The 12,961-nt window shown below is 41.2% G+C and overlaps 1 protein-coding gene across 4 annotated transcripts in view; it reads left to right on the plus strand.

The window, feature by feature from the left end:
- LDB2 (LIM domain binding 2) overlaps window positions 1–12,961 on the plus strand; it is a 1,065,253-nt gene that overhangs the window by 858,956 nt on the left and 193,336 nt on the right. For all 4 annotated transcript variants that reach the window (XM_069202302.1, XM_069202319.1, XM_069202310.1 and 1 more), the window contains exon 5: window positions 11,976–12,059. In XM_069202302.1, coding sequence (XP_069058403.1) covers window positions 11,976–12,059 — 84 coding nt within the window. The remainder of the gene's footprint in view (window positions 1–11,975; window positions 12,060–12,961) is intronic.

The raw sequence follows: 12,961 nt of genomic DNA on the forward strand, positions 1-12,961 counted from the left end.
ATACAGTCCATTATATAAAACACAGATTAACTTGCACAGAAAAATAACGTTTTAAATACAAAACAAAATGAACATTATGTGATCCTGAGAGAAAACACAATAGATTGAGAAAATACTGTGCACAGAATACAAATTCATAAATAGATTCAAAATCATAAATAGTACATACCTATAGTATTAATAATTAAACCAGTCAGGTTGTAAAATATCATGGCAAAGGCTCTGCTTGCATACTTGTAGGCCTTAATAATGTCCAGTTCTCCTGGCCCAAAATATTAATTTCAGACAGGCCCTTGTGAGACTGTTATAAAAGGAAATTGTATAAATGCATGTGCCATTCCAGAAACATGCTGACCGATGCCTTACCAATGTTTCAAGTAGAAACTGGTGAACACGCAAAAGTCTGGCCAGAACAGCTTTGCCTCTTGTGGAATTAGAATATTTCAGACACTCCGATTTACTTTTAAAGTATTGTGTAACTATGGGACGTGTTTGTGCTTCAGAGTATAATATCCAAGAAATAAACCCTGATTGATATGAGGCCACTCTTCTTATAGTCTGTACATATAACCATGATAGAAAAGTCAGAGAAACACAGAAATACAAAAACTAGAGAAAAGTCAACTGTTCACTGTCATGTTTGTCACTTGAAAGTTCCTACTTGCATATTCATCCATGCAACTTTAACAAGAACATCAGAAGCCTGACTTAACCAAACACTGTCTATCTCTTGCTTAAATGAATGGTAGACAGTGCCTTATAAAGCAGAAAAATTATTATTCAAAAATGTGTTCTAATTTCCTATCAAATTTTTACTCCCCCCCAAAAAAAGTCTGCATCTTGAGAAACAGATATCAAAATGTATTTCAAGAGCTTACTTTTTTACTAAGCCTCTTGTTGAAAGCCCCCTTCCATTCCCACTAGACAACCCATGAAACTTTGGCGAAGCTGTTCAAGTTGGTTTCAAAAGAGCAAAATTCATGACCTGATTTAAGAAAAGAGACGCTGCATCCAATGCAGCACCACTTTTCTTGCACCCCTCAGTGCGCACCCTACCACCACCAGGTGTGTGCTGTATTTGAAAATATTTTACGCAATTGATGTACTGTGCAGGATTAACACCAACATTTTGGCACTAATCTTGCACAGTACATAGGGGCCCATTGTAAACAATGGCATGCGACCATTAGGTGTTTGCCCTGTGCAGGCGTTAAAAATAGCCGGCAAAAATGATGCAGTGGAATCTCTTAGATTACACTGCGCCATGTTTTCGGTACCCCTAGCAGGGGAACGCCCCCCTTGGATACATTATGCCTGTCACAGGTATAATGTGGCACAAGGGTCTACAAAGTGGGCCAATGCATGCATTGCACCACTTTGTAAATATGGTGTAGCGCATTTTACCTTGCTGAGCCATTAGCATAACAAATGACACTAATGTGGTGCAAGGAGGTGCTAGGCCCTCATAAATCAGAGTGGACTGTTTAATGTTGTCAGATATAACACCATAACAATCAATTTGTTCTTCATCTACACATCAGTACATCAGGATCAAATCCTAGTTTGGATGGGAAACGGACATCACATTTAACTCAAAATTTGATCACAACCACAAGAAACCAAACCCCTTTCAAAAGGTCATTCCAACCCACATGAGACACAGAAGTAAGGCATCTCCAACAAGGATCTGTCAAGAGTTTGTTGCCTCTGCCTCTACCCTGCAAAAAATCCACCCACGATAATCTGGTCATTGTCTGATGCCAAAGAATGATCAAGACGTTGAATATTGTATCACCTAGTGAACAAAAAACAAATGATCAAGAAAGACATTCAGGAAATTATATGACTCAGAACTAGTCAATATGAAAATAATTGGTCGACTTTAATATGTAAGTGGAGAAAACCTCGTCCTGGAACTGGAAAAGTAACTTAAAAGGCTCATCAGAGGCAAAATAACAGTGCATTTCAAAAGGCCAAGAAAGCTTGTTATGACTGTCACATTAGACATCTAACAAAACTAGAGAGCTTTTTAAAAAATAGAGAAGTAGCAGAGTTGGAAGCTCTGACAAAGTATTGATCTCATCAGACCAACATTGTAGGAACATCTTGACTTTCTTTCAAAACAAAATTCTTACGCTCGTAGCCAATATTTCCCAAAGAACATTGTTGTTATCCAGAAACCTGTTTTAACCACCTCACATTAAATGTCCATATGTATCTGAGCAGTGAAGAATATCAAAATAAAAAAGCAGCTCTTTCTAAAACACAAATACCTATAGATGAAGAATAAATATATCTGTTTGACCGGCTCAACGACTAAACTCCTGAAATCAGAGTTTCCTCAGAGAATAACATGACATTTAACTGGCCAACGGAAATAGGGGAATCATATCACTGGCACAAGCAATAAGGAACCTTGGGACATAGTTTTTTTTTTAAACTGACAGATCACTTGACTAAGAAATCATTGAAGGTGTTATTAACTCATAGTTCTTGAATACCAAAAATACAGTAAACTTCCACAAAAGTGTAAATTTACCTTTACCTCTACAAGTGGCAATCTTCATAGATTAATTTACTAATTTAAATCTTCATATCAAAACATTTTAGACAGATTTGCATCAAGAATTACATAAAAAAATACTTCAGAATGCTAATGTTCAGATAAGTTATGAGACTCTACAGTTCAGTTGCCCGGAGTTTCAATGAAAAGTCTCCCTGACTTTACCTTTCTCTCTTTCTCTGCCAACCCCAAAAGAAACTAGCAGCTTGATCAGTTGCTGATTTTTTAGAAAAACCTTGTGCAACCTGGTCTCCAATAACTTTGTGCTCAGTGTTAACGTAGAGCAAAGAAAGAGAGAAATGATCAATTCAGCCACTCTTGTTCTGGAAAACATACAGGGGGTCATTCCGACCCTGGCGGTCCATGACCGCCAGGACCGGGGACCACGGAAGCACCGCCAACAGGCTGGCGGTGCTTCCAGGGCCATTCTGACCGCGGCGGTAAAGCCGCGGTCAGAAAAGGGGAACCAGCGGTTTCCGCCGGTTTTCCCCTGGCCCAGGGAATCCTCCATGGCGGCGCTGCTTGCAGCGACGCCATGGGGATTCCGACCCCCTTCCCGCCACCCTGTTTCTGGCGGTTCTTACCACCAGGAACAGGATGGCGGGAACGGGTGTCGTGGGGCCCCTGGGGGCCCCTGCACTGCCAATACCACTGGCATGGGCAGTGCAGGGGCCCCCTAACAGGGCCCCATGAAGATTTTCACTGTCTGCTTTGCAGACAGTGAAAATCGCGACGGGTGCAACTGCACCCGTCGCACCCCTGCAACTCCGCCGGCTCCATTCGGAGCCGGCTTCCTCGTTGCAGGGCCTTTCCCGCTGGGCCGGCGGGCGCCCTTTTGGCGGTCGCCGCCGGCCCAGCGGGAAAGCCAGAATGGCATACCGCCACAGTATCCTATACATTTCAAGGAATATTGAACTTAACTTATCAGTCTTAACTTAGAGGCAATGTGTAAAGTATTTATGCCGCACACAACCAGTAATTAAGAGAAAACACAACACAAGAAAAATCCCACCCCAATTTAGAAAAATAGAGAAAGTTTTAATAGATACAATGATACCAGAGCAACAAAAGTCAATCAGTAGAACTAGAGATATGCAGTTTCAAAGTTTCAGGTAAAGTAAGCACAAAGCGTCACTCGCTGTCACCCCTACATGCTAGAACAGGGGAAAGTCACAAGTTAAGTCCAATTGTCATAAAGAACACGCTGGATACATGGACTAAGCTAGTTCTTTAAAAAAAAGTTACCTTTGCATTGGCAGTTGTGGTGGCAGATTCTCACCATGATCAGGCCCGTTTCAGGGTATGAAGAGCCTAAACCTTCAAGATTTCTTGTTTCTTCACAGAAGAGTGCACTCTGATGCCAGCCAAGATCCAGGACCTGGAGAGGCTCATCTTGGGGATCAGGGCCTCACTCTAGCAGAGGTCCAGTTGCATGTCCACACATGACCACTTGCAGCTGGTCAGCTTGGCAGTTGCAGGAAGGCCTCTGAAGCTTGATCCGGCAGCTCAGAACAAGAGGTCAGCTAACTGACCCTTGGAATCATTCAGGTTAGCCTGGGATGAAGGGAGCAGGTCCAGTGTTCCTTCTATGAGAGCAGGACAGGCCTCACCCAGCACAGCAGTCCTCTGGAGATCAAGGCAGGCCTCATGCAGTAGGTCTTCTTGGAAACAAGGAAGTCCTTCTTCTGTAGTCCACAGGTCCAGGGGTGTACTGAAGCGTGGCTCAAGAGGTCCAAGATTACATACCTTGTGCCAGCCTTTGAAATGTGGGTACTCCTTATACTACCCCCACGTCTGATTCTCAAAAGTTCTCCTGTTTCCCTGTCAAGGTATTAATAAGTCTGGGGTGACAAGACTAGTGTCAGGTTCCATTGGGTATGTGCTTCAGGCATACCCTTGAAATGTAAGTGGGGCAAGGAACAACTCCGCCTCACCCATTGTGACAGGATGGTCCATGCTGCCAACATATAGTCCCCTTTCTCTCAGTGTCTGCGAGGAATACCTAAAGACCAAAAGCTGAGCATTTCACAGTCATGTGATCCAGGACACAGGACAATGGGGGAGTTAGGCCTTACAGTCATTAAAAAAGGGTTTAGTCATTATTCACTACCAAGAACTGTAAAAATACATGTCCTACCTTTTAAATGCAATGCACCCTGCCCATTCCCATTTCGTGCCTACCTTGGGGGTGGCTTATATGTTTTAAGAAAAAAAAGTTTAGGTCTGGAAAAAGATTTATTTTGCCAAGTCAAATTGCCAGTTATAAAACGGCACTAAGGAAACAATGGGAGACCTGAGACAGGTTTCAAAGGGTTATGTAAGTGGGTGGCACCTTGAGTGCTGTAGGGTCTCTATTAACATTTACTTTACAGGTCCTAGGGACTTATAATTAAACTAAAAATGGCAATGAGTTGTAAGCCAGTTGACCTATGTTTTAGGGAGAGAGCAAAACACTTTAGGACTGTTAGCAGTGGCAAAAAGCCCAGGGTCTTAATACTGGCAAAAACGGAATTCACAAAACAGGAGAGGTGGAGGAATATGTTTGGGGGTGATGCTACAGAGAGGGCCAGGTCCAAAATGTCTGAACCTCAAAAAAGTTTAATATGGGAAGAAAAGTGATTTTTATTTAAGCTTGAGTCTAAAGCTTTCTTTATTGCATCAATTAATTGAGATCCCTTCAGTTTTTTTGTGAAATTGACTCGTTTGTGGGTGTGTGTTTCTGTCCTGTAATACTTGAATATGGTACCCCTGGACCTATGACACACGCACACACATATATGCTTGAAAGACTACTGATGGGTTGAAATCACTGTCTTGTTCCATTTACAGTAAATTCCCATCAAGTTAAGCTCATTTGAGATTAGCACTTGAGTGTGATCACATCTTGTGGCAGGCCGTCTTCATTTTTGTTTTGCATTTTTTGCAATTTCTTGGGATTTTCACTATCTCTGATATGGCATCTTGAGACAAGAGAGCAGAACAGATGGTGGATGAGCAGCAGGAGACTCCTAGGACCACCGGGGGGCCTCAGGTCTTGCAGTTCTTTACTATCCCTCCAGGGGACAAGAAAATGTCAAGCAAAATCATCATATGTAACATCTGTAACAAGACCATTTCAAGGGGTACTTCGAAGAATTACTCCCATGGCAGTTTGGGAATGTGAAAACACATGTAGCCATGCCACGCCATGAACCTTGCCAGATCTGAGCATCAATGCGATGGATCCTCACATGATCATTTACTGCAGCAGGTACAGGAAGGTGGTGGATGTCGGCGAGCAGAGTGCCACAACAAGAGACAGTTTGGTCTCAGAACACCAGTGCACCAGAAGAAATGTTTTGTGTGTGTTCACTCTCTAAGTGTAGACACTTTTTTAAGTTGAACTCCCTAAAAATGCAAAAATTCAAAAACAAATAAGATATTTTTTTAAATCCTAAAAAATGGTTCTTTTCAAAACCAAGTTTTTAGATTAAAAATAGAAATAAATTATGTTGTTTATCATGGGTGTGTGTTTATGTTAGTGTATCATAATAGTCTGTTATAACAGTCTGTAGACAATAATAAAAAGTTAATCTATTCTTATAATTGTAAATGAAAAACAAATACTTATACCAACAGATTTGTGCTACATTTACAAAGATTTTGGTTCAGGTTTACCTTACTTTTTAATGCAGACCTGACAAAATAAACAGGTTAGTATTTATAAACCAACACACATTACAATTTGTGTTGGTTTGTACCCAAAGGTAAAGCAATACTGTGAAATGTGCTACAATGCTACATCAAGGGGGCACTCCACAGGTGATTTTCCATGCAACTACTCATGGATTTGGATGCCATCTATAGCTACAAAGACGTGTGGACATGGATTTACACCAACATTCTATACCTCTAGAAAAAGGAGAAATATTTGTATTTCTGTTTGTTTTAAATTTTTTGCATGTGTACTGCATTAGTATACTGTTGTGGCAACAATCACAGGGGTAGCTCTGTTGATTGAAAGAAACCTGGGAAGTATTGTTAACTGTCTTCCCTCGCACTACCTTTGTCGCTTCCAGCACATGTCAAAGGCATAATACCAGATACATGTCAACAAAGTAATTTCAGCATTTCTCCATGACCATGGCATGGGGGCCATCTACCACTACAATATCTGATTTGCCATGAGTGGTACCTGTTACAGCCATGTAGTCCATTTTACAGCAGAATAGCAGAAAGGAACAAAATCTTCCTTAACAAAATCTAAGAATGTATCTAGTTCTACGTATAATTCTGCACCTTTCCTCTCAATCACACAATTGATTTGAAATTAACTATATTTTAGATATATTGTTAGTAACATACCTGGTAAATAATTAATTTTTATGGAAATGTCATCAGTATCACATCACGGGAGCCCAGTGGGCTCAATCTAACTTTTTTTTTTAATGAGCATTCTAATCCATCCCTCCTTCAAAAGGACATTTCCAAAAGATTAGAAAAAACAATGGGCCAGATTTACTAGAAACTGGCGCAGTGCGGTGCTGCACTATAATTAGCAGTACATGCTGCAGCAGTTTTGAAATGTAGGGCTGTCGTATTCACAAGAATACGGAGCAGCCCTGCGTTTCCTTCAGGACTGAATTAAGCTACCTGCACCAAAGCAGGCATCCTTGCACCATAGTGTAAGGGTGTCTGCATTGAGGGGACTGATTGTTCATGTGCAGAACTGTATACCTTCGGGCACATAAACAATCATCAATGGCATTTTGCTTCTTCCGTGTGTGGTGCAGAATGCAGCACACATAGAAAAAGCAAAAAACAAGGAGGAATAAAAGCATTCCTACTTGTTTTTTCATGCTAACAACTTCTCGTAAATCTGGGACAGCATCAAAAGCAATTGGTGTTGCAATGGAACGCCCACTGCAACACCCATTACACGCCCCAGTGACGCAGAAAACTGCGTCGGAAGGGCCCATATTTAAAAGGAGGCATAATGCCAGAAAAAGTGTAATTGCACCTCCTTGTAAATTTGGAGCAGTGGTTAGCGTCACCGAAGCACTGCAGAAAGTGAGCTCAGGTGGTGATGGGGCCTTGTAAATCTGGACCATAGTGAGGTTTACACACCTAAGTGGGCTTCAGTGAGCTTCATTGAGCATTAGTGTGTAAATAAACTGGCCTGTCCACAAAGGATTAGATATGGAGCAATGACCAACCATAACAAAGGTTTCCTACACATGTCTAATTGCCCACAAGAGGCCAGCTAGCCCCGAAGAGTTCAGTACAGGGCAAAGGTTGCGTATAGTGAAATGTGGCCACCTGGTGGGGCATGCATGTCTGAAGAGAATAGCTCTCTGTAAACACTTCTATACAAGGTGAAGGCTGTGCGTAGTAGGGACCTGCCCACCCGCATCTTATTGATTGGACATAAGCAATCGGTTACCCCCAAAAGGTTCAGTACAGGGCAAATGCAAAAATTAGTTGGGGCTTAGCCACCTAAGGGAGCTTTGGTGTCTGGAGGGAGTGGGGTCTCTGTGAATAGTTGTGCACAGGGCAAAGGCTGTCCGTGGTGGGGGCTTGTCTACACTCCTCAAATTGATTGCCCACAAGAGGTCAGCTATGCTAATACTGTTTGGTACAGGGAAAAGGCTTTGCACAATAGGGACGCTTGGGTGTCTGATGGTAGTAGGCTCTTTGGAAAAGTTCTGCACAGTGTGAAGTCTGTGTGAAGTAGAGGCCTGGCTAAATAAGGTGGCTTTAGTACTGGGAGGGAGTAGGCTCTCCATAAAGACTTGTACGCAGATTGAAGGCTGTACATAGTAGGGTCTTGGTCCTTTAAGGGGATTTGAGTATCTGAAGCTAGTGAGCTCTCTGTGAAGAGTAGTGTACTGGCAAACACTGTGCATAGTAGGAGCTTAACCGACCACAGGGGATTGGACCTCCATACAGAGTTGTATACAAGGTGAAGGCTGTCTTTAGTAAAGGCTTGTCAACTCACATCTGAATGATTGCTCACAGAAAGTGACCTACCAGCAAAGAGTTTGGTACAGTGTAAAGGCTGTGTGTAGTAGGGGTTTGTTTTGCAAGTGTTTGAGTCTAGCCAAGATGTTGACAAGGTAGGAATGATGACACCTCATCCTCCCAGCTGCCTACACAATGCATTACTTTTGAAATTTCACTTCCTGGTGGTAAAGCTCTGCTTGTGGTATTGTGCCGCTTGCAATGCCTGAATCATTTTTTGTCTACGTAGTTGTAATTGGAACCATGCATTTATTTTCTGATTATATTGTTCATGATATATTAATAAGTTTGTATAACTGAGCAATGTGGCTTTCTAGTAAATTTGTGAGTTTTTGTATTGGGCAACTCTCACAAGGCTGTTGTCTTTATAATATAAAATAAAGCTTTGTTTCTAAAGCAATGAGTCCCCTCTGCACGTCAGGCGCCACATTGTATGTTCGCTTCCGCTCCTGCAGCTTTCATTCCTGCTCTTATAAAACTGTGCCATGCCCTCTGTTTGCAAAAAATCCTTAGAGGATTAAAAAAAACTAGGATAGAGCTTTTGCTCCTTAGCAACTATATATCTATTTCTCTGCTGTGTTTTCCTATCACGCTTCTGGAAAACATGTTGATTTCCAACCATTTAAGTATCTAAAATCAAAGGGCATTTTCTATTCTGCTCTGTCAGGTTTTTGGCTACTACAAAGTATCTGCTTTTCTGGCAGTGTCTGGACCCATGGCCCAGGATTTCGGAAGCAAAGCCAGCCTGATAATTTTAGAATTAACTGTAGCATTGTCTACAGTATCGTACTCCATTATGATGACTCGACCACCCTCAGCTCAAATTTATGGTTCTGCTCAGACATGGTGCCAGTTGATTGTTCCACTTGGCTTTTATTCAGCACTCTCAGGTGGTCCACCGTCCCCTATTTCATTCTCCTTTTAAATATCTAACTTTCATTGCAGCTGAGTGCTTGTTACTTAGACGTACTCTTTTAAAGCTTTGTTTCATTTGATTAGGACTTCTCATCCAATCTCATGGCCTGTTACTTAGGTATGATCTATGCTACTATAATCAAATTGTTGACAGTCTAGACAGAGCCCCGGTCCAGTCCAAGGCCAACTTTTGCATATGGTTGCTTATGTTAGCCAGCTTGATGAGAGTTATTGCCCTCAAGCTTAACGCTGATGAGGTGGTTGTTTTGATCATTTGCGGTACTCCCTGAATTTGGTTATTGCTGTGATGCCCATTTGACAATGCTTTGTTTCTCTCCCAAATCACTTGTACTGCTCCCATTTGCTTCTATTATATCTGTCTTGTGCATAAAAGTCTGCCATTTACATGGTGATTGCAGAAAAATGTTTATTCATTCCATTATCATTTCCTGCCTAAATTATGGAAATTCTTTTTATCTGGGTAATCCAAAATACCCTAACTGCTCATCTCTAGATGTTTCAAAATGCTGCCATCCACTTTCATCTTAATGTTTCTTTGTCCTCTAAAGTTTGTCATCATATCTCCATTGGCTCCATAATGCAAAGCAAATGTGTTCATGGATGTCTGCATCCGTCACTGAGCTTCCTATAGAATGGACCCTTCTACTTTCAACAGCTGTTTCTCCTTATAATCTGGCGTGCTGCTATTGATTCTCCCACGTGAATCTTCTGCATGCCCTTATGATAAAGAAGGGTCAGTGCGTGGTTGCATGCCTACTTCTTCTTGTCCATTTCTGCAAGGCTTTGAGAACCTGGCGGTTTTTCCTGCTCCACTTAGACTTTCATTTCTTATCACTTTGGCTTTGTTGTAGCTTGGTTGCCCCAGAATATCCTTTGTGGTAGCAGCACACTTAACAAACATTTCATGTAAAAACAAATCATAGAAATGCAAATGGGGGCTGGTAAATCATTTGAGTTTGGAGATAATGTGGCGATCTAGAATTTTGATTAAGAGTTCAAACAATATAATGGTTGTGAAAATGAGCCCTACTAGTTTTTGTCAGTAAAGAAGTTGATAATGAATAATGTATATATTTCCCCTGGTATACATAATTTAATTCATAACAACACATTAAAAATATTAGGTAAGCTTCATTGGAATAACCCGTGTCCGAAGTTATATTTATGCAACACGTCTATGCTAAATGTACCTCCAAATTAACTTGGAAGCAAGTTACCTTAAAACTGGCGATAGCATGCACATTGTACATATGTTTTTTCTTTCCAAATTATTCAAAATGAAAATTTGCTCCATTCTACAAGGCAAAATTATTACAGGTGAACACAAGAGGGCACAATTTACACCTGACGTGCAATCTCAAGTTGGGTGCAAGCAGGAGTTTGCTCACGAATCACGGTTTGCCTAGCATCTTTCGGCCTGATTATGACCTTGGTGTATGGGATACTCTGTAACAAACGTGATGGATATCCTGCTCGCCGTCTTACAAGTTCCATAGGATACAATAGAACTTCTAATATGGCGGTGGGGATTTCCATCACATTTTTGACAGAGTATCCCATCAGTCAGGGTCGTAATGAAGCCCTTTATGTTTAATGGGCCCCCAAGGACAGGTGTAGCACCCCGAAACATGTTTCACTGTTTTGAAACATTTTGTAAAAAGCATCACGTGCAAATATACATTTATCGTGTATTTTAGAGTTTGGCGAAGCAGGAGCAGCACTGTAAATTAGTGGTGGTCTTACCCATCAAAATAGCTGTCCTCCAGCACTATATAGAGTAGGAAGGATTGCTGGGTTAACACTAGCAGAGCCTTCTCTGGCTTCGTTCATTTGCCACAGGGCCATCAGGTCAAAAGGGTCATTTGATTGTTTTTCCTACCCTGAACTGCTGTGCAAATATGCACAATGGCCCCATTTCTCAGGAGAAAACTACTGATGTGTCATTGTTTCTTTATTTTTTAGAAACAGGTGCAACAAACATGGCTCCCACTCGGTACAGCTTCATTGCTTTCAATGGAGCCACCTTATCAGTGACTCCACTGAAACATGGATATCACTACCTGCTGGGAGGGATCTATACATTCCAGTCTTCCATCATGGGAGCAGAGGCCATTGCATGTGTTGAGCTGGTGAGCTGTCGGGCCTCCCTCTAGTATGTAAGACAGTGTGTTAATCATGTGGATTCTTCAACTTCTGCACAGTCTACTTAAATAGGTCTGATGCTGAAGAAGTACTCACAGTAATCTACAGTTTACATATATTTCCATGAGTACACTATTGATTTTTGCAAATCCCACAAAAGTCTGAATCTGAACTCCTCTTCAAATGTAGAAGGACATCTACAGTTTTCAACTTCTAAGACCCATGTGCAAATCTGGCACATCACCTTTTATACAAAACGGTAATATGACATTTATTCTGACTGACTCAAAAGCATTATTTGAACAGTGATGTTAACTGTTATTTCTTTTCAAAGGCACAAGATCCTCAAGTGCTGGAGCAGTTGTCCAAAAATATCACCCGAATGGGTTTAACCAATTTCACCCTCAACTACCTCAGGGTAAGTAAAAATGTACAACTAGTTTCACATTGTATGCTGCCTTGAAAGTTTCAGCAGAACAACAAGAAGAGGTGAGCTAACTATAGAAGGATAATTGCCACACAAATGATATCTATGACTAGGTTAAAATCTGGTATGGCTACATACACAAGTACAATACGGAATTTTAACCCACTGCTGAGGAATATAGCTGTTGGTATAGTCCCAATACCAGAGTTATAGGTCCGAGCCACAGGCTTGTAACAAGGGTGAGTGCCTTTAACAATGGATGTAGCCTGAGGCAGTAGGGTTAGAATGTTATTAAAACATTCCACCCACTGGGGGTAAAATATTCTAAATTAAAAAGGGAGAAACAGAATAACAAATATTGGAATGTTGGAGCATATTGTCTGTTCCAGACATTATTAGCCTAAGCCACTCAATTGCCTTCAGTGGGGCTCTCAGAATTTGAGTGCTCTGATTCACTGTACTTTGCCTATTGTTCTTCTGAGCTAATATTTCATCATTAGTGCTTTAGAAGAAGGTTCCAGAGCTGTAAGAGACCCATTGTACCCCAAATATGTATGTTGTTTAATATCCAATGGGAGGTTGGGGAAAAAAATAATTGCCAGCATTTGGGCCCCTGGATTTTTTATGAAGAACTGTACTGTGATGCCAAATTATTGATATGCTAAAAGGAGTGTAGCTACACACTGCATCTCATTGTCTCCTTCCTTCGGGGAATTACTGATAGAATGCCATTAATGTTATTGCAGTTTTAAGGTAGCATCAACCCACCCCTTATGAGAATACCACTAGCAAACCATTAGCTCTGGTATAGTTTAGGTGCATATGTGTTTTTTGTATTTGTTGCATGATAAATTTGGATGGAACAGTTTCTTCATGTCTGACCTCTTAAACAC

Source organism: Pleurodeles waltl, chromosome 1_2, assembly GCF_031143425.1.
Source record: "Pleurodeles waltl isolate 20211129_DDA chromosome 1_2, aPleWal1.hap1.20221129, whole genome shotgun sequence".
NCBI lineage: Eukaryota > Metazoa > Chordata > Amphibia > Caudata > Salamandridae > Pleurodeles > Pleurodeles waltl.